This window comes from Necator americanus, chromosome V, assembly GCF_031761385.1.
Source record: "Necator americanus strain Aroian chromosome V, whole genome shotgun sequence".
Classification (NCBI taxonomy): Eukaryota; Metazoa; Nematoda; class Chromadorea; order Rhabditida; family Ancylostomatidae; genus Necator; species Necator americanus.
In genome coordinates, this window is record NC_087375.1 from 20,202,251 (window position 1) to 20,229,410 (window position 27,160).

Sequence of the window (27,160 nt, forward strand, 5' to 3'; positions counted from 1 at the left end):
GCTCGCGGCCGCGCATACGAGTCTGGTTGCTACCTGCATGTGGTGGCCCTGCTTTAACTAAACTAATAGGCGTTTGGGTGTACGCACTGGGAACTTACGAGCTATATAACCCGCACTGTCATATGGCGAAAGATTCCCATTGCAAAAAGGTGCTGTCGCCTAGCACATCGCCAAAGCCCATAACCAGAAAGGTCAACTGCCTGAAGGGAGACTGCCATGGAATCTTTGGCAACAACCATTCGTTTTGTCACGTTTAACTGCCGTACACTCTCGAGTGAGCTCCAACAAGCCGCTCTATCCAGACTTCTGCGATATCTCTGTGTGCCTTTTGCTGCACTGCAGGAAACACGCATGAGAGATCGGCCCGTCATCAGCATCGAAAATTACACCATATACTTCGGCGATGCTGATGAGAACAAAGTAGGTGGCTGCGCGATAGCTGTGAGGAACGATTATAAGAACCTGGTGGAGGAATTTAGCTCAACGTCGTCTAGATGCGCCTTTTTACGACTGCGGGATCGCGGAGGACGTAAACTCTGGATCGTAAGTGCTCACGCACCTACGGAAACTGCTGAGGACAACAGTAAGGACGCCTTCTATGACGAGCTCAATACGTCTGATGTCTAAAATACCAAGCCAGCAGGTGGTCACTGTCGGAATCGACGCAAATGCGAAGGACTTGAACAGCAATTCGATGCGCTAGGGAAATGGTATTATCCAGCGGAGCGCATGTCGGACAACGGTGACGGTCTGGTCGACTTGTGCGAACAGACGAACCTCATCATCGCTTCCACATTTAAGAGGAATCATCGACGCCATCAGCTCACGTGGCAGGGGTGAACCCTTTTAACGCCTGGAGAGCAGCACAAGCGGAAGATGAGGACTCTCAAGCTTCAGCTCGACTATGTTCTGGCGAAGAACATTCCTCAGTCAGATATCCGAAAATCTAGAGCTGTTTGGGACGCTGCGTTCGACTCTGACCACCGTCCAGTTCTTCTCAGCTTCAAGATACGGTTCCACAAGAGAAACAGAGGAGTTCCTCTTCAACCGCAAATCGACATGGCAAGTCTGAAAGACGATGAATGCAGAACAAAATTCCGCCAACGTGTGTCTATTCATGTTGGAGTACGGGCCAGGAAGAAGCTTAACGATGCGGATTACCTCACAAAGTGCATCTAGGACGCTGCAATGGAAACGCTCCCGGCTCTATTACCGCGGAAGAAGTTTGCCTTTGCGTCTGCGGGAACAAAATCAACGCACAATTCTGTATGTGTCGCGCGCAGCATTAGTGACTTCAACCAGGAAAAGCGTCTTAGAAGGAAGCTGCGCCGTCATCAAGACCACGATAACGAGTGGACGTCAAGAGCGATGGAGTTTGAAAAGGCGTGGGAGGACAACAACTCCCAAAAAGCCTATGCTTTACTGAAACAGTATAGCGGCAAAATGAAAAGATGTTCTCCTGTCCTCAACACTGCCAATGGAGTAGCTGTCGGTGAAACAACCTTTCCAATTTGGAGGGAACACTTCAAGGCCTTGCTAAACCGACGAGCACCGTCAGCTCCTGAGCTCGAACACGTTCATAGACCGACGTATGCGGTTAACGAGGGGCCACCGATCGAGTCGGAGGTCCTGGTCTGTACTCAAAAAATGAAGAATGGAAAATCTGGTGGAGACGACGGAATTAGAGCAAAAATGCTGAAATGTCTCCCTCCGTCTGGGATTCGTGAGATGACAAAGATCATCCGTTCAACATGGATAGACGAAAAGATTCCTGATTCCTGGAGACACGCTACCATAATTTACCTCCACAAGAAGTTATCCGTCACGAACCCTGGGAATTATCAAGGAATCTCTTTGCTGCGTGTTATGTACAAGGTACTGAAGTGACTCGTGAAGAAACATCGCGCTATGAACAAGCTGGCTTCCGTCCTGGTCGACCTACGATTGACCAGGTGTTCATCGTCAGGAGAGTGATCGAAATTTGGCAGCGGTATTTGAAGCCAATGCAATTTGCGTTTCTGGACTTTGAAGCCGCTTTCGACTCTCCTCACAGAGGCCGTCTTCTCAACGCGCTCCGCGCCGGTGGAGTACCTGGAAAGTTCGCTCGCTTGCTTGATGACATCAAACAACGAACAACTGCTGCAGTTCGAACAAACAAACAAGCCAACACGAACACCAGCCGGATGTACAACACCGCTTGAGGTGGTAACTAGAGTAAGACAAGGGGTAGTGGCAGGACCCTTCCTGTTCAATTTCACTATCGAGCACATTATGCGAAGAACAATAGATCAGTGTCCTGCCGATATCATTCTAACACCATCAGGACACCCCCTGACCTATCTCGAGTACGCCTACGATGTTGTTATATTCGCGGAAAGCAATATGAAACTTCAACATGTTGTCAACTTTATATCGAAGCTGGCTGAAGCCTATAGATTACGTCTACGCCCTGATAAATGCAAGTAGATGTGGATCTCTTCGAGACCTCGAACGGAAATCAGGGTGAACAGGCAACCGACAGTACTCGTCGATGAGTTCTGTTACCTGGGCTGTACGCTGAAGAACAACAGCAGCTACGAGAGAGATGTTCAGCAAAGGTGCGTTAAGGTCAGTTCTGCATTTAACTCCTTAACTAAATGCCTGTGTTCGACCCTCATCACCAACGAAGTCAAGATGCGAGTCTACCTATCCGCAATTCGCGGTGTTGTGGAGATGGGGAAAAAGGGCGTAAGGACACTCGGCGTGGCTAGGTAGTTCAGTCGAGACGTAGGGTTTCGCAGAATGGATTGATTCTGTGTAAGCTCTCGCTGAAGATCGAGATGGTTGGGCTAAGCTGTGTTCAAGGACATCACACCTCGGCGAAGATATGAGTAATCGCTTCAAGCGATGACATCAACCCGCCGATTAAGTCAAGCTAGTCAATACAGATGCTCATGTGTCTCTCTTATCTGTGACATGAATAAAAGAATTCTTACCGTTTTTTTCGCAACTAAAAATCACTATAAAAAATCACTATAGGCCAAATATGCTTTCTTTTCACATTTATTGACTTAATAACAGAATATTTAATAGTTGTAGTCTTGTTATTTGTCAATTGCTAGATTGCTTGCATGTGAAACTGGTAAAATGTCAGCGAATTCGCTCTGCGAGCCTCCTATTGCGTGTGCTTGAACCTGTTCTCGGCTATATGTGTCGAGTTCCCGTTTTTTGCGAACTGCTTCGGATACTTTAAGCTGAAATAACACGATTTAAAGTCTCCGTAAGATAAGCAGCATCGGAAATATTACCTGCTTAATAATCAATCTACCACTCACTGGAGCTTCGATGCATGCTCCCATGTTTACAGTGTCTTCCGAACTTCCTTTGTATGCTGGAGCAGAAAAAAGGGTTATTAGGCGACCACCGGCCCAGCTTGCGTAACCGTGCAGTGGAGCCTAAATATAAGCTTGCGTCATGTCTCCAGACTACATTTTTAAAATGAATTTGATCAGTAGCAGTTAACTGTAGAAAGATAAGAGAACAATTCTTATCATACATTTTTGTATCATTCGCTTAAACAGACATCTAGGCACCTTAAATACGTTAAGAATCGCGGAGCTTCAAACCCTTGGGTAGCGACAACACAATAATTCGCAGGTTTGATTAGAATTTTAACGTAACTTGAACTATTCCTTCCATAGGTTCTGGGGATTATTGTATAAAAGTTAATATTCAACACCCAGAAAAATGAGGCGAGGAATATTGGGAACCTGGTCCTAAGTAACTCTCCATTTTGGTTTTTGGCTTTCCTTATCTACATTTTAAAAAGATTCCGGGCAACACCTATTGGCTACCCAACTGCAAGTCCTATTCTTTTCACCAACAGGATTTCAGTTTTTTTAGGCAAACTTATTAATGTGATACAACACTAGATTTCTATGTTGCACGAACGGCTATTCGTACCAACATCAACATACCTGATGCCCTCGTATGATCATTTTTATTCCCAAGCGTTTGCAAGTCTCTTTAACAGCAGACTTCGAAAAAAGCTGACCAATGCCTACTGTTGACTCTCTGGAAACAAATGGGTATAACAACAATGAATACTCTTTCTCTTGTTGCATTAGTTACTAATCGATAACTATGGGCGAAAATTCCTGTTAGAAATTGGTTCTATTCCGCAATTTGCATTCCAAAATCGCAGAACAAAAAATGTTCTTTACCACAAACATGTTACTTTTTTCCGCATAGTGTGGTGTTTGGGAGTACGTTGTGTGTGCGTGCGCGTGTGTGTGCGTGCGCGTGTGTGTGCGTGCGCGTGTGTGTGCGTGCGTGTGTTTTTTTTTGTGTGTGTGTGTGTGTGTGTGTGTGTGTGTGTGTGTGTGTGTGTGTGTGTGTGTGTGTGTGTGTGTGTGTGTGTGTGTGTGTGTGTGTGTGTGTGTGTGTGTGTGTGTGTGTGTGTGTGTGTGTGTGTGTGTGTGTGTGTGTGTGTGTGTGTGTGTGTGTGTGTGTGTGTGTGTTTTTGTGTGTGTGTCGTAAAGTCTGGTTTTCTGACCCACACCAGATAGCAGATTAATGCGGTTAGAGGTGAGAGATGCAGTTTTCCGTTTCACTACGTCCCGAAACCGTACCGCATTTTTGTCCACGTGGGTTTTTTTTTCAAAATTTTCATATGGAGATTGTATATAACTGACACAATTTTCATTTCACTCACGCATTACAAACAAAACAGAAGCGTACCTTTCGTAATTTGGTTCGTATTTTTCCACATAATTAAATGTATCCGGATCCGACCATACTAAATCACATGCCAACGTCCCTTTGACGAATTCTTCAATAGGTCGTTCTATGAGCTGTATGTCCTGAACTGGAAGTGGATTTAGGTACGGGATGTCGAACAAAACGTAGCCACTTCTCAAAAACACGCCTTTAAACTTCTCAGCAATGGACTGATGCCACCGTGCATAGCGAGAATATCTCCACCGATCAAACATGCGAGAGGTAAATTAACGAAAACATTCTTGAAATACTTGTACATTGTTCCGTCCCCTTCTCCTATACTGTGTGTCTTACCTGAAATGTCTTATTTATCATCTTTTAAAACTTCCATTCTTGTCACATAATAGACGACGACATAACAGGGAGAGGTCAGTGGATTAGAGAACAAGAGGACATCCTGCTAATTTAACACGCTGACGACAGTCTGATAGCTGTTGCACTGATTCATAAATTTTGGTCACCTGGAACACTACTACTCAGATCATTCTCAAACACGACATTTTTCATATGTGCTGTGTTTTTGCAGTCCTTCACATGGTTTACAAGATCAATCCATAATAATATTGTAACAGGTGTGCGCAGTGAAATAACTTCATTTATGCAATGGAAACTACTGGCACTGTATCCAGAATCACATGGAAATCATTCCCGTTCATGAGGAATTTCTTTTAATATTGCTGTAACAAGAAACATAATTTCTTGGTCACGTAAGAGTTTTAATTTTAAGGCAACATTCCACGATTCTGACGTAGTGAGAGACCTGGAGAAAAGCTAGAGATATATTATTGTTAGCGAGGTCTGGGTGGTTCCCCTCATCTCTCCTTAATAATCGTAAAAAAAGCCATAGAAGACGCCGTTTATTTTACGACGATTTGTGCACGCGCTGTATCCAGGTGCGAGCGGTCGTAGATCAGTGAGGTCTCTTCACCAGACTATTCAAGTGAAACCAATGAATAGGTTACTGAGAGGACCGTAACGTGAGCATAGAACAGCGTTCTAACATACCTCATTTAAACTAAGGCTGTTTCCACATTTTTTTTTACGACGATTAGGGAAAGATGGGCGTAACCACCCCGGATCTCGCAATCTACAACCCAAACCCTAGCTTTTCCTCTGGATTACCTCACCACGTCAGATTCGTTTTCGATTCGTCAGATTCGCGTTAAAATTCTTTTGAATGTTGGTGCTCATACAAGTAGCTTCTTCACAAGTGAGACATGATAAGTCTTTCAAAGTATTTGTGTTTTGATCACACCATAACAGTGCGGTCTCTAAAGGGCAGGTGCAGCAGAGTACTGGGAGGTTCATCTGCTTTCGTTCGCTCGATCGTTTAAAACCGTGCTAGATCAACGTAGTCTTTCATCCCTTGGTGTTCACGAGTTGGTGTCAGTCTTGTTTTGCCAGATAAGAATAAAATATAAAAATACGTGACATGTCGGCTCAGGATGCTGTACACGTAGGCATTCATACGTGTTACTAACCTTCTAATGACACCCATAACCGGCTTGTAACGGCACATTACAAAGAAATCGATCAACGCTGAAGTGTCAAAAACATTGATTTTTAGTAAGCTATACACGAGATTATTAAATAATCTTATTAGCTAACGTTTCAGCAAGATCGCCTTCTTCAGAGCGTGGAACGATCAATTCAATTCACAATCTAAATGACCAAATCTCTCCACAGCTAAACAGACAAGTTCTAGGCCTACTTTTTCAACCACTGACATAGCGACTGCTTACCTTGGATCGGAGACGGTAGCAGAAACCGCTGACTGATCGATCAGGACAGCGAATGATTCGAATGTCTCATTCAGATCAGAAGAGCAATCCGAGATATGATGCGAGTTCTCGCGTCATCGAGGGAAATTTGCCTTTGCGGTTCATTTTAATGTCTTTGTCTTGTATCCAAAACACCGATTTCCAAGGCAACATTTTAGATTCGTACACCAAAATATAAACCCTGATTTGAAAAATGGTTCCGCCGTGTTTTTGTGTTCCAGGGGCGTACAAAGATGTCCATTCCTGTGACCTATCCTCCCTTGAACCGAAACAAGTGTGACGCCAACTTGGAACACTAAAGGATGAAGGGCTTGGTTAATCTGCGACCGTTCCAAGCGACCCACCGAACGAATGCAGAAAAACCTCTCAGCACTGTGCTACACCAGCCATTTAGAGGCCGTATTGTTATGGTGTGATCAAAACCCAAATAATTCACTTCGAAACTTCTGTTGTGGAATTCTTAGTTCTTAGTCGTAAAAAAGTCAATTGTATGTTCGCGGTATATCAAACAGCGACGATTGGATCGATCTGGACAAGTTCCATGCAGATGATCGAGAAGTTTGGGGTGGTATGTCCAAGGATAGTACATCTCGGCGTAGATGCGGGTAATCGCATCAAGCGATGATGTCACCCCAGCGATTAAGTCAAATAAGTCAATAATCAATTCTCATGGATATATCCACGCTCTTTCCCACTGAAACCATAAGTCATAACTGAAATTGAATGGTGGGAAGGAACGGCACTAATAAAGGCAAATAAGTCGGGTAAAGACTAAAACAAACAAGAACGCAGAGAGAATCTGAAAAAGGTAGCTTCCAGGGACAGCTTTGCTCATAACGACATACTTTCGCGAGAATAAAAGGCACGTTTTTTTTGGAAAACGAATAGCCCGGACTGTCGTCAATGTGATAAAGACATAATTATGGAACATCTCAAAACTTCTGCACACATTCATCCATAGACAGGATAGGAGTATAAAAGTAATTCACTAAGGATCTTAATTCTTCAACGTAAACGTCAGCTAACTACAAAGAGTGTAGAATACATCTTTCTGTTTATGTACGCTTTTATGTGTTACATTACATGCTATAAACGTGGCAAATGTTAATCGAAGAAGCAAATTTTGCATTACTCACCATCGAATTTAAAATGCACCTCATTGACAAATGAGTATATCTGATTTAGACTTTCTTCCTCATGATTACCTCGTATCACAAAAATGTTGTCAGGGAAGCAAATCTGAAGTATCATTTAGGATAATGAAGAAAAAAACTCATTGCACATATTGTACTGACCAGTAAAATCTGCTAGTCAGCCTCCTCAAAAATGTCTAAAAAGTGGGAAAATATCTTAAGTGTTGTCTATAAGAAGTCATTCCTGGATAGCACTATTACAACACCTTTTCAGATTCTCACCATCTGTTATAGCTTCAAACAATTAGAAATTAGGATAAAGATCAGCCAAAAATCCACCAAAATTATTAGAGGCTGTCAAGATGGGATCAAGTACATAAATACGGTGCGAGTTTGCTGTTTTTCATATCATATTTGCATAACATAAAATCGTGGTCGTCCTAATCTAATTGTGGTCCCCTTGTTAAAATTCTATGTCTCTCTGCTGTACATGAAATTTGTGATCAAATGAGTAATTAACCAGAAAACTTCTGAGTGATGGGTGAAGTTTTTTTTTTCAAATTCCTGTGATCTTTCGCATAAGCTCTAAAAGGCATCGAAGAAGGCTCCTTCACATTGACTCAGATGTGTTCAAGGATGGTCCTCGGTGGAGATGGGGACAATTGCATAGAGCATTAACACTAACTCCCACACTAAGTTAAATTAAGCATATTTTCAATGTCTGAGCCGTTTCAACAGTAGTATTTTCTATCTCTTCCTCCTTATCATCGCATCAACCAGCTTTTGTGGGAGAAACCCTGTGGAAGCAGTAAATCACCGAGAATACAACCGTTCTGACACCCATCAAACAAAGTCCCTATCTCAAGGATAGTTTATAGTTTGACAGTAACATGACAATGGGTGCTATTTTTACATTCGCTGAAATCAATGGTCTCTAACGTGTCAGCATTTTTTTTTTGTTCCTCCCTAAATCTCACGATCTATCTGTTAAAGTCATCATAGTCGTTTTGGTTCATTGTCCCATTAAATTGTTGTTATGCTGCGGAAAATGCACTCGCGCCTCCTCATTTGGTTTTTTTTTTTGAAAAACTTCACACTCGATGAAACTGAATGTGCAATATAGCCTGCACAGCTATATACATGGCGCATTCCCACATTTTCTCCTATATTGGTGAGGTGAAAAGGTGAGGTCAGCCTTCACATCGCCAGACCTGAAGAGGAAGATGGAATTTTTGACTACAACTATCTCTCTTGTCATGAAGAAATGCCAGACACTGTCGAGGAGACTCCAGCAACACGTTGTCTACTATCACTGATGAACTCAATGCGCTTATGTCCAAAATACCCAGCCAGCAGGTGGTCGGTTTCAAAACGGTCACGAAGATGGGACTTAAACAACAATGTGCTACGAAAAAGGTGCTATCGAGCGGAGCGCATCTCGGATAACGGTAACCATCTGGTTGACTAATGTGAACAGACGGACCTTGTCTTTGATCTCAAGTTCAAGGGGAATCATCGACTCTATCAGCTTACGTGGCAAAAATCAATCAATTAAGCGCCTGATGACAATGCAAGGAAAAGATTAGAACTCTCAAACTTCCGCTCTATCACGTCCTGACGGGGGAACGGTCAAGAGGTACCCGTATGATGTTCCGCCGCGTATCAAGGAGGTGAATGAGCGTCGTTAATTGCACCGCGCGTCTCCTGATACCGTCATGATCGCTACACTAGCCTGGTTGCTCCTCTTGTGCTACGTCTTCAAGAAGCCCCGCCCACGTCACCCTCCCCACCCACTTCGCCGCGTCTGCCACTCTTACGACGATTTTTTTCCACCGCGCTTACAGCCCTTATGATGCGCTTTTAAAGTCGAACGGAAAGGAAAGTACCTGGTGTCAGATGTTGTTCGAAGGTCTACATAAAGTGTGCTTGCAAGTTAATATAAAAGAAGGAAAGAATGAAATAGGTTCGTATAAGTGATATGCCATTTAGAAATGCGAGTGAAAATGAAATTATCCTGTTTCGACTTGTTAGGTGGAAAACACTCATCCATTGCTGGGAATGCGAGATATGTTTCAAAAAATGTCCCACTGATCGGTGTTATGCTATCTTCTTTATTTTCTTTTTTTTACTTTCTAAGGATTTCTTTTTGCTTATCTAGCTATGAAAACTGGTATCCAACGATTAATGAGGCGCGAATAATACCTCGAAGACATACACTGTACCTAAAGGTATATCTCAAAGATACAAAGGTCTCTGTTCGCCAATAATACAGTTAACCTGTCATATTGATTTTATGCAGAGAATGGATAGAAATGGAGCGATAAAACGAAAGAAGTTTGAAGAGCCATACAAAGGTCTGTTATATAAAACAGTATAAGACGTACAAGCAAGTATTGAAATATGTCAAATATTGGCATATTTCAATACTTGCTCTACATAAACATTATATCTATGTAAAATTTTGAAAAGGTAAAATGTAGAAAGGAGTTAAAGAATGTATACAAAGTAATAAGCGCATAATGTTGCTGTTATTATAACTGCCGCAGTTGAAAGTTGAACACGAACTCGTTGAATGGCATCGTGACAAACACATACTTATGCACTGCTAGTTTATATAGAAAACTTAGGGCATGAAATGTGTTAAATTATGAGATGTTTGAAAATATATGCGTGTTATTCTTTTCCCTGGAGCATCTTTTTGAAATAATTTTTACCTATTCTTCTCCTTTATTCACAATAATATGCGCTTAGTTTACTATATCCGTACATCAGAATTCGCCTCGGCAATTCGTTCTTCACTCCCCCCTTCAAAATTCGCACTATCCACCGCTTCGTCGCGGCGCGAACGTCGCGCGCGGCGTTGATTAGAGAGCAATAGGGAGGCGGGGTGTAGGTGATCTCAGGCGGTCGTGGAGGATATCTAGCTGATGGAGCGGCAGCCGTAATTACGCAGAGGCGCGCGGTGCCGAAGGGAGGACAGGAGCGGTCAGCCAGTTTTCACGGGTATCTCTTGTCCCGCACCCCGTCCTGACGAGGTATACTTCTCAACCGGAAGTTAAAAAGTCTAGAGTTATTTGGGACGTGGCATTGTGCTCTGACCGGGTGCGTGTAAAGAGGGTCCCTGCGGATTTTCGAGCATGCCTCGATCATGCCTCGGCAGAGCAATTAGCGAGGAAACGTATCCCTAAGGAGTTATTTTTCCCTCTTGCCCAAATGGGGGGGGCTCCCCCCCCCCCCCCGCCCAACTTGTTCCTCGTCATATGCGACATCGCAAGCGTGGTGAATACGCGTACGTTCGCGACAACCGCGAAATCGAAATAGTGGAACAAACAGAACGGTGGACGAGAACACCCAGGGAGATTTGAAATTCAGGGAAACTGGCGCGAACGCAAAGAATTTGAGAACAATTATCATTGTTCTTTGCGCTATTCTTTATTTTTGTTTGGATGCGTTCGGTCTTTTCTCTTCCGTTTTCGGTTTTTTTTTTTGCTTCTTGCTTAGTTCGTTGCTTCTTTGTTGATTCAGTCTTAATGTACAAATGTAAGAACGCGAATTTATAGCTATACCAATTTTGTAGGTTCGTATTTCGATATGGATCAAGGAAAAGAGGAAGAAGGAGAGAGGAAAAGTTGAGCAAAACTTCGATGGATTGGTTAGTCCTATTTTCCAAGTCCAGTCATCACAACGTATGAGTAAGAGTTATATTGCGTACTTAGGAATTGTTGTGCTATATATTTAGAATCCTTTGTCTGACTAAGCAAATCAAATCTGCACTCTACCTATAGTTTCTACTAGTAGTATTCATCCAGAGCAATATTTTCTACTTTCTTTACTGCGTTCTTCTTTATGTTACAAAAAATTATGTGTTATTATGTTCTTATGTTTAAAGTTGTTGTCATTCAGTCATGTCATGTCAGAGATATTTTTTTCGTCTTATTAAGTGACAGTAGAAGATTGTTATTGAACGAAACGCTAATCGATAGGCGATGACATGACCTTTATAGGTGCGAGGCGTCGGACGCATACCTCAAGGTGATGATTGGCGCAAAAAGAAGAAAAAGAAGCAGGAGACAAAGATTTTGTAGATGTTGAAATAATTATAATTGCACACTACGCAATTATAAAATTGTGATGTTTTCTACATTCCTGCTGATGATACTTCGCTACATTCACTCTCGTTCGTTGAATCAAGCAGAGCATAGTTAAAAAGTCTAATGAGTATACTTAAATAAATTGGGACACATTTGTCGCACAAACATTGTGCATAATTCCTAGTTTTTGATCCACCTTTTCAGTTCTCCTTTCTAAAACCCAGCTTTTCAAGATAACTACTTTCCAAGAGATTTTCCTGTCATGTTTTTTTTGATTTAGTAATTTCAATAACCTATTTTCAAATTTTGTTCTTCTATTTCCTTGCAACTACGTAGTTGTCTGGGACTCGAATTAGATCTTCTTCTTTACTTGCAACTGTGTCGCTGTCTGTGTTTTATAGCAAAGAAACCATCTAGTAAGATGGTCGTCTCGGTCTCCATAGGGAGTGTCCTTGAAAAAAAAAAAAAACGAGACAAATCTGTTCATATTGGAGTGAAGACCAGAAGGAAGCTCTTTGATGCAGATTCCCTCACTAAAGGCATTCAAGATGCGATGCAAAACAAAAACCGTCAGGTTCGAGCGCTGAGGAAGAAGTTCACTTCTGCACCCGCGAACACAATGTTTACGTACAATTTTGTATGAACCGCATGCAGCACTGGTAACTGCAGCCTGGAGAAGCGTTTGAAAAGAAACCTGCATCTTCGACTGCAAAAAGAAAAAAAAACGAACACACATCAGTTGAGGAGAGGATTTTGAAGACATGGTAGGACAAGGTCCCGGAAAAGCCTACCGCTTGCTAGGGCAGTATAGTTGTAAAATGCAAAGATGTTTGCCAGTCCACAACAGTTGACGGAGTCGTTGTCAGTGAGGCCACACACCCAATATGGAGCGATTACTTCAGCACCTTGCTGAACTGGTAAGGACACCGATAGAGTCGGAGATTCTAGCCTATCCAAGAGAGGAAGAACGAAATATCTGGTGGAGATGACAGGATTAACGCAGAGATACTGGAATCTCTTCGTAGATCTGCTAATCGTAAAATGTCGAAGATTGTCCTTCAAATATGGATCGACGAACCACACTGAATTAATGATAGGATCGATATCTGACTCGCGGAGAGACCCTATCACAATTCTTCTCCGCTGGAAGTTATTCTTCTCGGATCCAAGGAAATCCTAGGAAATAGAAAACCATCAAGCAATTTTATTGCTGGGTGTTATGTACATGGTTTTGATGCGAACTTCGTCTTGGTCGATCTGCGAACAACCAGATTTGCATTGCAACGAGAGTTATCGAAATGTGTGGCGGTACTCGCAGCCAATGCAGTAAACTTTGTTGAACTTCGGAGCCTCTTTCGAGTTTCCCATTGGCGCCGTCTTCTCAACGCACTTCTCTCCAATGGAGCGCCGGGAAAGTTTCTTTGCTACTTGACGACATGAATCAACGGAACCAGCCGAGTGTACAACATTGTTTCGAATGGTACGTGAGCGAAACCGTGAGCGAAACCAAGGTGGCAGGATACGTCCCATTTCCAATTTATCGTCATGCGACGATGATTTGACGACCTCTTGCGAAGAACGTAGATCAGTGTTATGCCGATATCATTTTGGCACCAACAGTACGCTCCTTGTTAGATCTCGAGTACGCCGACGATATTGTGATATTGCAAAAATGTAGTCCAAAACCCCAACGTTGTCAACCTTGCATTGTTAGCTCCAGCTTATAGACTGCGTCTACGCCCGGACAAGCGACAAGTGCAAGCAGATGTGGGTCTATTGGGGACACCAAACTGGAATCGGGCTGGACCTGCAGCCGACCGAACTTGTAAATGAGTTCTGTGAATTCGGCTGTATGCTGAAGGACCACGGTACCTAAGAGAACGATATACACAAAGGGCTGCCAACGTAATGTCTGTTCCGCTTCTTGACTAGATCAGTATGAACATCGTCTACGCAGTTAAGCCGTCTATGTATTTGAGATTATCTATCTGCTATTCGCCCTACAATGGTGCACGAATCGAAAATTCTGGCTGCATCTCCCACAGTGATGGCGAAAATCGAGTACATGGGAAGAAAACTCTTTAAACGGCAGCATGACTACTTTTGGGTTAGGGTATACCACAATGAAGTTATTTACGCAGATGGAGGTGGCGTGCCGGAGGATGACACGTGGGAAATATTAACATCTTGGCCGACCTTCCCTAGTAGTGACAGAAAACCTTTTTTGGTTACATTATGAGGAGATCAGTTGTCCGCTTTGTTCAACGTGTTCTGCAGAGCCTCAAAACTCAAGTTAAAAGAGGGTGCTAGATCGAAAACGACATGTCTGAGCTAAAGTAGTGTAAAAGAGGCTGAGCACTTTCAGCGTGGATAGGCAGTTTGAGTTAGACGTCAGGCTTTGTAGGATATGCAATGATGTCGAATGGATTGATTCTACACAAACTTTCGCTGGACATCGAAAAGGTTGGGCAAAAGCATGCTCAGTGACGACACACCAAGCCAAAGATGCTGAGATTCCCGTCTGGCAATAACATAAGAACACCGATTAGGTTCAATTTGTGCTGAATATCTACAATCGCCGCCAAAAAGCTTCTGTGCTACAGTCTCAACGGAACTAGGCACTTGCACAAGATAACACCACGATCGATAGGACGATGGTGCCGAAAAAGAACAAGAAGCCATTCCTTCTTTGTATCGGCCACACCAACCACTGATTATCGTCTAATCGATCTGCAGAACTAGGTGCAAGTGGCTCTTCAAAGAACCTAGCATCTCAGGCCGACTTTGTGGCGATGGCCGCAGCAAATAACGTTGTGGAATGATGTTTGTGAAACATAGAGAAAATGCAATATCTGCGAAAAAGAAAATCCTTCATTGAAAAAATGTCACAAGATGAGGGCGAAATAGTAAGGTTGCTAATAATACACTTTCAAAACATTTCGTACCTTGAGACATGTGATCAGAGTGAAGAGCTCAACGCCATGTGAGCCGCGATCGACAAAATCTCCAAGAAAAACACTTCTGTAAGTAGAATCGAACTTGTTAAGGTGTACACGAGGTTGTTAAATAAATGTATTGCCTAACGTTTCGGCAATATCGCCTTCTTCAGAACCTGAAATGGGCGATTCAATCTACAATTTAAACGACCAACCTCTCCAACTTAAACTGATAAACTCCGGAGAGATTGGTCGTTTAAATTGTGGATTGACTCGCCCATTTCAGGCTCTGAAGAAGGCGATATTGCCCAAACGTTAGCCAATAAATTTATTTAACAACCTCGTGTACAGCTTATCAAATTTGACACTACATTCAACTATGCCGAGGTTCATTGAAAGCCGAACTTTTCAACTTCTATAAGTGTTCGAAACATCTGTGGACATGTTTGCGAAAGACAATTCAGTAATGAAAACCTTGTTTCATGTGGCCATCCGTTCAAATTGAACCATCGTAAAAGGTCCGAGTACTGTCCGTGAGTATCTCCATACACAGTGCATGGAAGAGGCACCTGAAAAAGCTTTCGCTTCTTCTGGGTAAAGTTACACATTTCAAAAAAAAAAAACCCACCTCTAATAGCGTGTCCTCAGCGAGGAATATTTCAGCACCTAAACGTAATACTTCTTGAAGCTGGAGTCGGTCAAAATGGAATTCTCGTGGCCCATTGTCAAGGAGCTGTGTGAGCATATCTTCTGCGGCATGCTGGCCAGAAGTAAACTGTGTCTTCGAAGCATCTGTTATAGAACAGCTGTTATAGAACAGCATCTAAGCAACACAAACATCTTCACAACTATGGTAGCGAAGACCATGATGTTGATATGGTTCGTGTTCACCATGTACTCCATACCACTGTGTTTGTAATCTTTCAAAACTGCATTTTGAAAGGTCGCGGTGGACTGTTTCACTTTATATTATAGTACAATATTTACCAACGGAACAGCATTTTGCCGCTAGGACTTTCTATCTGATATAAAATCAACCGTAAATTTAGAGTTGCTAGCCATCTCAGATTTCTATTCATCGGTCTTGCACTAATAAATATCTTAGGAGGTTTAGTGAACTGTAATACTTCTTGAAATTTTAAATTTCGATTAGCTGACACCGGTTCGACAGAAGTTACTATTCATTTTATAATTATTAATCTAGGGTTTGGATTCTGTAGCACCTTTGGGTGATTTGTAGAGTAGGTGCGTGTACGGTTGCGCATGAATTGACGCGGTGGAACGATCAATCTGCTCTTCTGAACGACTGAAGTGACGGTCTCACCGCTCCAAGTCAGCATATCACCAAATTGACGATTTTGGGATCTCTGTGGGACAGCATGGAGTTCGGATTGTAGATGAAGAGTATGAGCGCCACCTTTGTACACCTGCTGAGAAGAGCCCATTGATTTTCGACCGCTCGCCCGTGGACGAGGCGCAGGTGCAAGAACGGTGCGTTCTAACGTACCTCGTGGGAACTAAGCTCGTTCCTCACGCAGCTCTTGAGGACGACTAGGGGAAATTGAGCGTTGCCCTTTTCATGTTCGTAATCTACTGCCCGACCCCTTCATTGTCCCCTCTACACAACTCATCATCGCCTATTTCGTGATATGATGTCTTTAAGCAAGTTGCATCAAAATCAAGTCGCTTTGACCTCACTGAGAAATTTCTCTGCTATAGATATTTTTTTACATTCTACATCAGACATCTTCATTGCCTATATACTACTCCATAAATCGCTATCCCACTTGCTGAGTATCCCCTCACAACAAACTTATCTTTTTAAAATTTTTTAAAATGTTTTTTCTTTGTTTCACTTATAACCGCTTATCGTATCTGTCTTTGAACTTACTGATTGGCTCCGGCGACTCCAACAAAGTGATATGTTCAGACGTCCCGTATGTAACAACCTTTACAATCCTTGGTGGATTCTCGAAGATTCGTTGCGCCTTCAGTGGACGAGGCCCATTTCGTAAACACCTTTGAATGACAATTATTTTTGGCAGAGATAGCGACTTAACTTTACAAATAGTTTATTCTCACTGTGCTATTTTCTCTCTGACATCGGAATTTATAACGGCTTCTACTTTCATATCCGTTAGATCTATCTGGTCAATGACGTCATCCATATCTGGCAACGGCTCTGAGGGGCAATCAGGATCGCCGTATCGAGTCGACTGTTTTTTGCGCTTCTTCGGTGAGGAATTACGTCTGAATCAGTCTTAGCCAGACCTCAACTGGTATTAAAACTGTCGCAATTCCTTCTAAAAATGCTTATTTTCTTTAAAGAATTCATCGCCGAGCCGTTCACAAGAAGTCAAAGATTCAGTCTGCATTTTTTTCATTACAACAAGTTAATGGTGATGTACTAGGAAAATCCCTTTCCCTACTTTTTTGCATCATTCTTAGTTGCTGATAGAATAGCTTGAATGTCACTACCACACATTACAGATCATCAGGTTAAGCGTCCTATCCCATTAAAAAAACCTGCACCGGAGGTATTCAACAGAGTGGCTGCGACGCGCCTGCAGTAGCCCACCCTCCCGCTCTGCTTGACACGTACAGTTAGCTGAAAGGCAGCGCAGCACGAATCTGACGCAGTGAGGTTATCGGCGGAAAAGCCAGTGGTGAACTTGTAGATGCTAGGATCCGAGGTGGTTCTTCTCACTTCTCCGTAATCGTCGGGAAAAACGGCGTAGAAACCGCTTTGATTTCTATGAAGCACGTTAGAACGCTCTTCTATGAACACGTTCCGTTCCCTTCAGCAGCGTATTCATTGCTTTCGCTTGAATAGGCTCATGAGAAGACATCACAAACCGTTGACCGCTCGCTCATGGACGCGGCGCGTGCACAACAGTTACGCTTTGCAACTGAAATCGATTACAAAGGGATGAGTGGAGCCAACCGCAGTCTGCAACCCCAACTCTAGCTTTTACCCCGGATTCGCTCACTACATCGTGGGATGCTGTCTTTATAGGCAATGTATCACGAAATTGGTGCATTGTGGACATCTGATGAAAATATAGATTCGGTAGGTGGAATACGAATAAGATCGTGGCCCGCTCATTCCCTCTAACCGTACTAAATCGGTTTTTCAAAAAAAGAAAAAAAAAACGGCGTGGGGGCGGGGTTTGCACCTACAGGTTATCCCAGAACGCGTTAACGATCCGGCCCCCGCGGCAGTCTATTCATTGGTTTCACTCGAATAGGCTTTAGGGGAAACCTCGTCGATTTCGTGTACGTGGCTCGTGCCTAAAAATGGAGCGCTCCTATGTACCTAATTGGGACAAGCGCCGTTTCCGAAGCCGTCTTTAGTACGGTTAGGGGGAATTAAGCGAACCACGCTCATGTTCGTAATCTAAGCCTCGAACTCTATGTTCTCCATCAGGTTTCAACAGTATGTCAATTTCGCGATACGTTTCGTCAAAAATGTATTGGATCGGGATGACTCGTCTCGTCCTCAGTGAAGGCACGCAAATTGTGTAAACTATAAAAAGCAAGAAGAAAAGAGCTACAGGGGTCGCGTACACCGGAAAATGCCAAGTGCGTCCTTTTACCATGAAGACGCGCCATGTCACCCTTCCACAAATCGTTTTCACATTGGTTGTTTCTCTCTTTTTTTCCTGCCCTATTCCACTCAAAGGCACACTGCGGGCAACCCGACGAAAAAAGTCCGAATCAAGAATACAAGGAAAGTTGCAATTACACACAATATGTTCATTATTTCATTGAACGATACTACCGATAAGTGAGTGGGGAAAGAGAGGATATGTAGGTAGTACCGAGCTCGAGACGACGTGTCGGTATTATCCGGAATCGGGCGTTGCGATTTGGACAACTCGAGGAGAAATCTAAAAGTAGAGATACATTTGGATCAGATATTTCATCATAAGTGCTGAAACTGAACAGGGATCCATATACTCGAAACAAAACCGAAATCCACTTGCATAATATTTATGGAACGACTGTGATGATTATGGGCTGTTTTGATAGAGGTGTAACTGTTCAAAACACAATTTCTATTCTTTCTTCGGCCAGACTGCATTTCTTATGACGGAAATTGAGGGAGACTGGATTTTATGCAGTCGAATGTCTACGTCTGGAATTATTAGAAGTTTCATCTGCTGTCCGCTTCAGCTGCGACAGTGGTGGAATTATAAGCAACCTGGTAGTGTTTTATGTTGGTGTCGATGATTCATTGGTTACCTATTTATCAGTCTTGGTAAAGGAATCAATGTACGATTACGTCAGATTTCATATTAGTACTGTTTCTTTGTGATTTGATATGTTGGCTTAAGCTGTGCAGAAATTGTTTCCGACTTTCATTTTTACTTATCGTTTCACTGGGGCGAGGCAGCTGAGGGATTCGAAATGACTTGAGCCATCATGACATTACATTCTTCTAAGGATTGTATGGGGAGTAGAAGGGCAGATCGATGGATCAGACCAGTGTAGGAAGATGTGGACACCGACTTAATGCGTTGACTAATTTCTGTATGTTATTGTAGAGCTGTAGAGGCCACAAATCGGGTTGGACACAAACACACTTTACAGTTCCATAGTTTCTTCATTACATGGTGGACACACCAGCGAATGATCATCAACATGTGGTTAACAAACTATGAAATTGTAAGTTGTATGTGTGCGTAACAAAATAAGTGTCCAATCGTATGCAGTGATTGGCAGAGGCCAAGCAAACGTCTTCTGACCTGATGTGGTCCGTGGGGCTCGACTCCAACTACCTAACCCTGTGCCCTTTTTATCGTTTCAGCGTTGAATGCCCGTCATGTTTCTTTTTTCTTGGGAGCATATACCACTTCTAATTCAGGATTTTACACATGTTACCACTAATTGCATTCTTTACACTTTTCTATGACATTGAGGGGAACGGAAAGTTAAGACGTCGGCTCTATCATGGCGTAAAGAACACTAGGATTTGTACAACGTTCTCCCTTCTAAGGTCCAGAAACAAACAGGGGGATCTTCTGAGATCTCAATTCAGCTGAGCTCATACCCAACTCTCTGCTGGTTTTGACCATAGTGTGGATAATTAAGTTCCCCTGCATGACTTTTGAAATCCAGAGTCAATCCATTTGGTCAATCCATTTCTGTAATGTCTCCAAATTTCAGCACCAAACAGTAACATTAGATCAGATGTGTTGCTGTTTGTGCATGGCATTTTTCCACAAAGGCAAAAAGTTTAGTTAAAATTTCTGGCGTTAATCAATCCGCTTGGGATGCGCCCCCCTGTTCACTTCAATTCAGAATCGTTTGAGGTTTACGAACGTGTAACTGGCCTGTGCAATGACTTGCGGTGGCTAGCCGATGTGTCAAGTCGGTGTATTTATCCTCCCAGACGAGTCTGGTACCAATTTTTCGATCCCGAAGGGATGAAAGGCTTGGTGAGCACTAGTGCGGATTCGAGCCTCCGATCGATCGTGCAGGAAGCGGAACCTCTAACCGCTACACCACACGCGCGCCATTTTTCCACATGTATTCTGTAAAATAAGGAGGACGATGGAAGGACAAATCACTTATGTACTTGGCTTTCGGTGCAATCTACGAGGAAATTTAATGGAAAGAAATAGTGACAAAGGAGTAATTTTCTCTGCTGGTTCGCGAACCAAAGGAATGAACTTCTACACTCTTCAACCGTGTGAAATGTTAGAAATAGATGGGAAATCAGTTTGCATGCTTTTGTTTCGGCCGAGAAAACTAAAGGTAAATTCCTAGAACATACTTTGTTCGACCTTTTCGTTCCCTTTTCTTAAATCTTCGTTGGAACACAAAAAACATCATGAACGCTATAGAAGCTGTACTAGCCAAAAGCAAAAGCACAATGTGCGGCCAGAATCTCAGCATAGAACCTGGAATGAATTGTACTGTTGGTGTACGACAATACGATCCCTTTTCGAAGAAAGGAGATGCGCACCTTCTTCCACTGAATTCTTGGATTCCAGTTCGTTACACCAATTCAGCTGGCAACAACAAGGGAAATCGTGCCTTTTGCAGTCTACTGCGTTTTCGAGATAAGTACATGAGGCGATGTCCTGTGAGGAAAAAATCATGAAGAAATGTTTTTCGCAAGCTCTGGGTGAGTTATTTTTATATCTAAGCAACCTAAGGGTTGATGAAAATAGTACGAGAGCGGGTTATACTCAACTTCTACTCTCTACTTTTTTGAGAACATCGTTAACAGTGCAGAACATTTAGTAGCGTTCTCAGAACGGAATGGACGTCTTTATCAAAACTAAAGTTTGCAAACAATACTCATCCCTCATCACCCACCGATACACATGCGCTTCTATGTCCAATCAAAACCAGCTCCGTCACTCACTTCAATGTGGTCGCTAATACATAGTTTTGTTGATATGGCACAGTCACGTGGTACTTCTACCCCAACGGAAGCACCAAGGAATGGTGGGAAACCTCTGCTGCCTCTCAAGACTCCGACCAACGGCGAAAATATGCGATCTGTTTCTGCAGTGAAATCTTTTGATGGTAAGCGAAGGTCAAGAATCGTAATCAGCTTCTTCGGCTAGGAAGTATTTGGCCAACTACTCCCAAATACAGAGACAAGAATTCTATATTTTGATGAAAGAACGCAAATAGAGGATAAAGAGGCCACATAGAGGTTTAAAAGAAACACTAGTGTGAAATTCTAATAATTTATTTTGCGCTTTACAAGCGGTTTCTGCATTCACTATATGTCAGTATATATCAGTGGTTTCAGTGTTGTATGCATGTCTAGAGAATCTCTGTAGATGTCTTATAATGTAACAAAGTAGTAGGCTCTATAGAAGAGTCCAAACTATGCGGTTCAAGCTGAGGGATACTACATCGTTTAGTTAAATGATTACTACCATTATATTGTGTAGTTAAAGACTTCTTCCCAGCAGCAAATTTTATGCTGTTTTTGCATTTGTTTCCTTTCCTCGTTGTTTCCCTTGCTCTACTCCATCAGTCCAGGTTAAAAACACATCAGACCATGGATCGAATCATTAGTAGATTTGTGAGCAAAATTTCAAGGACTCGTTTCAGGTGACATCGAGGAAATTCGTGAGCGCTGCTGTCCAAGGAGAGAGAAATCATGGAAAATCCGAAGAAAATACGAGAATAAAATATGAGAAATATTAATTTTCATGTTTTTTGTCTCTTATTCTCACTTACGTTTACTGTCCTTTCGTAAATAATAAAATCTACTTTCTTAAATCATACATATTACACCAAATTTCTCTGAATCAACGATATAACATCAAAAGAACTTGTGAACGTCTTGATGAACAGAAGCAAAGTCAAAGCTATACAATTCACACAAAATCTGATGGACTACCAAAAAACCTGGATCACTGGCAGTCACAAACAAAATCTTCCAGTGTTTGTGGATAGACGCCTGAGTCGCGTTTACTCAAATTACAGAGAAGACGTTCACCGGCATCCATCAGAGCTTTGTAGACGCTTTCGTTAAGGTAGGAAGGCTTTCATTGGCAGCTGGTGTTCAAATTAGAGCAAATTAAGTCGGAAAAACGGTGCGATACTGCGGATTCAGTGGTATTCATAATGATTCAATGAGTTATTGATGATGATAACTGTGGTTTATCTGCGAACTGCATCCACATCTGCCGAAATAACGGTCGCTATTGACACTGACATTCAGGAGTTTCTGATGTCACCGTCTATCTTCACTAGAGAAAAAACCCTTCTAAAGATATGACAACCATCTTCAGCTTGAATGGCTGTTAACTGAAACAATAAGTACATAGGGAGCTACATACCGTGCAACCATTGTGTGTATTGTTCTTGTAGCAGCGTTCCCCACTGCATGAGTCTGCAATATTTACATATGCTGAAATCAGCAGTCTGAAGTTTGTGTAATAAGTATTCGCATTAGAAATGATTTCTACCAAGCCTTCTTAAATGAAACAAATAAGAGAAAAATACCCATAAGCGCAATTTTGGGCGAGTTCTGAATAACACCATGCAACTCCAACGGCGGAACATGATAAATTTTCGCAATGTTCGCAAATATGCATTTTTCTTCACCATTCTTTCTGCATTCTTCTTTCTTTTGAATCTTTCAACCTGTGTTTATTTTTGAGAAAAAAAGCTTCGGAATCACTGTCTATCCGGTGAATTGGTTCCTCTTAAATGATATTTTTTTATAATCATGGTGCACCGACCTTATAAAGGAATCTATATAGTATCATAAGGAGCAATGGCTGCACAGAACCACGACTACATAGCACTGAAAGGCGATCGTAACATTATTGTTAATCACAATGCCAAAATTTTCATTTTAGCGTACACATATGTCGAAAATAGAGAACAAAAGGAGTATTTTGATTCTAGGCACATACAATCTATGCAAACTTGTAAAAACTTCGAAGTCACTTAATGTGCCCAAGCACCTACTAAGACCGCTAAAGACTCGAGGTGTTGATGTCAACGCCTGATGCGATTACTCGCGTTTTCGCCGAGGAGTGCCGTCCTCGAACATAGCTCTGCCCAACCTCATCAATCTTCTGCGAGAGAATGCACAGAATCAATCCATTCGTCGCTATTCCATATTCTGCGAGACCTGCGAGCGCGTACAGCTTGTTAACGGCAAATGTTCTCAGATCCTCTTTCTCCACACGAAAGAATGCAAAATCTGACGGAGACGATGGAATTAGCGCAGAAATACCAGAATCTCTTCCTTTTCCCGGATTTTTGAGATGACAAAGATCATCCGACCAATATGCGTTAACGAAAGGATAACGAAGACATGTCCTCATGAATCTCCTCCATAAAAAGTTATCCGTTCTCTGGAAACCAGAATAACCTAGGAATGACTTTTGTGTGTGTAATGCACAAGGCCTTAGAGCGGATTGTCCTGGACCAACTTATACAACATCGCGAAGAAACCCGTGATGAGCAATCCGGCTTTTGTCCTGATAGATCTACGATTTACCAGGTGTTTATTGTCAGGAGAGCGGTCGAAACGTGGCAGCGGCACTCGAAACCTATGCATTTAGTTTTCTCGATGGCAAGCGATGGCATTCAGGAAAAGCTGTTTGTCTAATCGAGGAAATCAACAGAAGGACAACTGCTACTATTCAAACACCAGCCGGCTTCACTATACCGCTCGGAGTGAAAACAGGAGTAAGGCAAGGAGTTGTCGCGGTACCTCCCTTGTTCAACTTTGCGGTCGATGATGTCACGCAAAAACTGGATGAACAGTTCTGTTAATGTAATAACAGCACCATCAGCACGTCGCTTCGTCGATCTCGACCACGCCGACGATGTGGTAGTATTCGCTTCAGTTTGAAGTAGCAACATGCTGTGAACCTTGCAATGAAATTAGCTGCAGCTCATGAGCTGCAACTCCTCCCTGGGAAATGCAAGCAGATGTGGGTCTCCTCGAAATCCTCAACACTAATCAGGATGTACAACCAAACTTTTTAACTCGCTAATGAGATGTATTATTTGAGTTGAATGCCGAAAAACGAGGGCAGTTACGACAGACAGATTCACCAAAGATGCGCTAAAGTCATTCCGGCATTTTGCTTTTTGACTCGGGCTCGACTCCCATCGCCAACGAAGTCAAGCTGCGAGGCGGATACTTGAATACTCTTGGCCAATGGTGGGCCACAGCGAAGAACTTTAATCACAAGTGAATTCATGTATACTGGGGGATGATGCGAGGAAAACATCAATATCCTGCCCCGCTCTCTAAACTAGGCGTAGAAAACTTTCTTGATCACACTATGAGGAGACCATCGAATCGCGTTTTCCAAGTTGCCTTGAGAATGATCTCAGACCTAAATTCGATAAGGCCACCTGGACGTAAGAGAAAGTTCTCGACGGAAGTAGTGAAGGAAGATCTGAAGAAACTTGGAATCTACAGACAGTTCAGGCCAGACGTAAGGTTTTGCAGACTATGGGACAGCGGCGGATGGACAGATTCCTTTCGAGCTCTAGAACAAGATCGAACAGGATTAGCTCAAATATGTTCAAAGACGACCCACCTCGGCGAAGATGCGAGTGAGCTGCGTTGGGTCGTAACAGCCGTCCTTTAAGTCATGTATTCATGCATCTTAAGTTTTAAATTCTTCTCTTTTTTTTCTATCTTTATAAGACTGATTTCAATCACGTAGATTGAGATAATTATGTGTCCTTTTATTTTTAATTATTTCGGCACCATCGGAGCGCTGAAATATCACGCGATCGTCTGTCCGAAAAGTGAGAATACCTGCCGAATCCTGCCTGTGCCACAATAACATTCGTCAACATGATTGGCGAAGCTCAAATTTCTGACTGTAGTGGTATGTACTTATTATATTTGGAACGGCTCATTAAAAACCATCAAAAGTCTTTTTGTTGTGGAGAAATTTCTGGTAGTTGACCTTTCATACTCCCTTTTAAAATATTATTTATTATTAATAAAATTTTGGACAGCGACTTTGAGTGATTTCAAATGAAGAGAGACCACCAAAGTTACGAGTTAGTGTATAAACGTGAGGCCGTTCTCTACTCTAATAGACGCCCAAGCTTTGAAAAAAAAAACAATTTTTTTGGAACAGTTTGTCATCTCTTAAGAGGCGGAAGCGAAAGGATGGAGCGGAAAAATTAGCGAATTCCTCAATTTCTGGATTTTTTTTTGAAATTTACATGTGTGTGAGGTATCGTAATACTCATCTTGTTCTCTATCTTGCCTAAATATTTGTACGCTAGAGTAAAAATTGTTGCAAGAAGTATGTAAGTAAGTACTTTCCAATGCTACGTGGACTAAGGCTTGTAAGGTCAGTGTAATTAGCAGCATGATTCGAAGTTTTGCAAAGAAATTTCGAATTTCGTAATAGGAACCATTTCATCGGGTGGATCATGAGATGCTGATTCCAAACAACGGTTTTTTCTAAAGAAGAATGGACGCAGTTAAAGAAAGCTATAAGAAAGCGGCGAAAAAAAACACACACACAAATTTGCACATATTGCACAAGTTCATCACAGTGCACCGTTAGGATTGTATCTACCGATTGAACATTGAAGACGAAAGAAATGATGGTGCATCACAAAACAAATATCATACTAGCGGACACATTTATATTTATTCACTTCATGGGTTGCCAGGAATCTGGTGTATTGCAATATGTCGCCGTCTGGTGTTAGTCCCCTACTCAGCTTTAACAGATTTCCTCTGCGCTTGGAAGTTGGAAGCAAAAATAGCTGATATGTAGCTCAAAACCGCTCGAGGTTTTTGAACCGCGGAAAGCGTATACGGCCAATGCAATGAATTACGGTTACCGGCCGATTTGTAATGAGTTTTTATCCTCTCAAGGAGCTTTGGTCCCAACTCCACCGGGGTTCTTTTTGACCTAGGACGGTTTCCAAAGAGTGACCGTAATGTCGCAGCGGGACTCCGCACCACAGCGCTATACTGTGTTGTATAAACATAAATATAAACGCTGGAAAAAACGTTCAACCATATGGCATCGACTTTTCTTTTACTTACCTTTTTGTGTTCTCGCATCGTTGCTGAAACAAGTTACTAGGGCTGTGTCAGTGGTCTTGAAACGGTAGAACAAGGCTAGGTTGAGCAATATCCTTGCACCGACCATAGGAAGTTTTCAAACTAAAAAACTGAGACCTATCGATCTCTCCATAGTCACCAGAGTGCGCATCACATCCATGCTTAACAGCAAATAAATGTTATGCCTCAAATCAGCACATTTCTTAATTACTGTTTGTACCGACCGGTAGCACATTGTGCGAAAAACTAACTTGAATTTGTGCATCGTTTCAAAAATAGGAAAATCAGATCTAAAAACGCATATATACATGTGTGTTCTCGAGTCGAGATTATCGAATAACAACCATTCAGAAGTGGAGTTTACGACAGTTCTATTTTGGGTTTGAAAGTAGAATTTTGACGGTTAACATTCTGCGAAACCATTTCATTCGCAATTAAATTCTTTTTTAATTATCGTCATACAAACGGATCGTGTAGGTTGAGCCGGACGCAGACAGTGCAATTCTCAGTTCTGTATTCATTTATAAAATGTATATACGTACGTATTCTCAACGATCTCCTGTTTTTCAAGGAAAAGGGATAGTTCGCTCGTCAATTAATGTGATGGTACAGTTATGCTCTAGTGTATGAAATGAAATGTCTCACTATTGATGATTTTTAGGAAAAAAACAGCTGGTTGGACTATGAAATTCACAAGTGCGCGGCCTCTGATTTCTGCACCGCTTTTGACTAAGCGTCTAGGTTGACGGGTTGACGACGGTTGACGTTTGACTAAGAGATAACGATCCTTTCAGCACGCTAATTGTGAGGGGATTGCGCTCTTATGGACACTGTACATATCTGTTTATTGTTGCTCATGTTCTTATCTCGGAACAATCAAAACCCAATTGACCGTCTCGATTTCAGTTTTCGC

General features: G+C 42.3%; 5 protein-coding genes across 6 annotated transcripts; 4 read left to right on the forward strand and 1 right to left on the reverse strand.

Moving 5' to 3' along the window:
• Positions 1–216: 216 nt before the first annotated feature.
• On the forward strand, positions 217–627 carry RB195_014521 (uncharacterized protein; the record flags this gene model as incomplete). The annotated part of the gene is made up of 1 exon (XM_064204829.1): positions 217–627. The coding sequence occupies one exon, from the start codon at positions 217–219 to the stop codon at positions 625–627; it is 411 nt and encodes a 136-aa protein (XP_064060710.1).
• Positions 628–876: 249 nt separating this feature from the next.
• On the forward strand, positions 877–1,179 carry RB195_014522 (uncharacterized protein; the record flags this gene model as incomplete). Its single annotated transcript, XM_064204830.1, has 1 exon — positions 877–1,179. The coding sequence occupies one exon, from the start codon at positions 877–879 to the stop codon at positions 1,177–1,179; it is 303 nt and encodes a 100-aa protein (XP_064060711.1).
• Positions 1,180–1,188: 9 nt separating this feature from the next.
• RB195_014523 (uncharacterized protein) lies at positions 1,189–1,887 on the forward strand (the record flags this gene model as incomplete). The annotated part of the gene is made up of 1 exon (XM_064204831.1): positions 1,189–1,887. One exon carries the CDS (start codon positions 1,189–1,191, stop codon positions 1,885–1,887), a length of 699 nt encoding a protein of 232 aa, XP_064060712.1.
• Positions 1,888–2,115: 228 nt separating this feature from the next.
• Positions 2,116–2,466, forward strand: RB195_014524 (uncharacterized protein; the record flags this gene model as incomplete). Its single annotated transcript, XM_064204832.1, has 1 exon — positions 2,116–2,466. One exon carries the CDS (start codon positions 2,116–2,118, stop codon positions 2,464–2,466), a length of 351 nt encoding a protein of 116 aa, XP_064060713.1.
• A 617-nt stretch (positions 2,467–3,083) lies between these two features.
• Positions 3,084–26,335, reverse strand: RB195_014525 (uncharacterized protein; the record flags this gene model as incomplete). Of its 2 annotated transcripts, none has more annotated exons than XM_064204833.1 (16): positions 3,084–3,233; positions 3,315–3,434; positions 3,957–4,053; positions 4,720–4,841; positions 4,907–5,052; positions 7,676–7,778; positions 14,709–14,784; positions 15,174–15,268; positions 15,328–15,491; positions 16,591–16,718; positions 16,782–16,949; positions 18,521–18,589; positions 20,479–20,605; positions 20,671–20,788; positions 22,514–22,566; positions 26,230–26,335. In XM_064204833.1, the coding sequence occupies 16 exons, from the start codon at positions 26,333–26,335 to the stop codon at positions 3,084–3,086; spliced, it is 1,842 nt and encodes a 613-aa protein (XP_064060714.1). The 2 variants fall into 2 exon arrangements, with proteins under 2 accessions (XP_064060714.1, XP_064060715.1); XM_064204834.1 differs by having other exon boundaries at positions 3,288–3,434.
• Between the last annotated feature and the right edge of the window lie 825 nt (positions 26,336–27,160).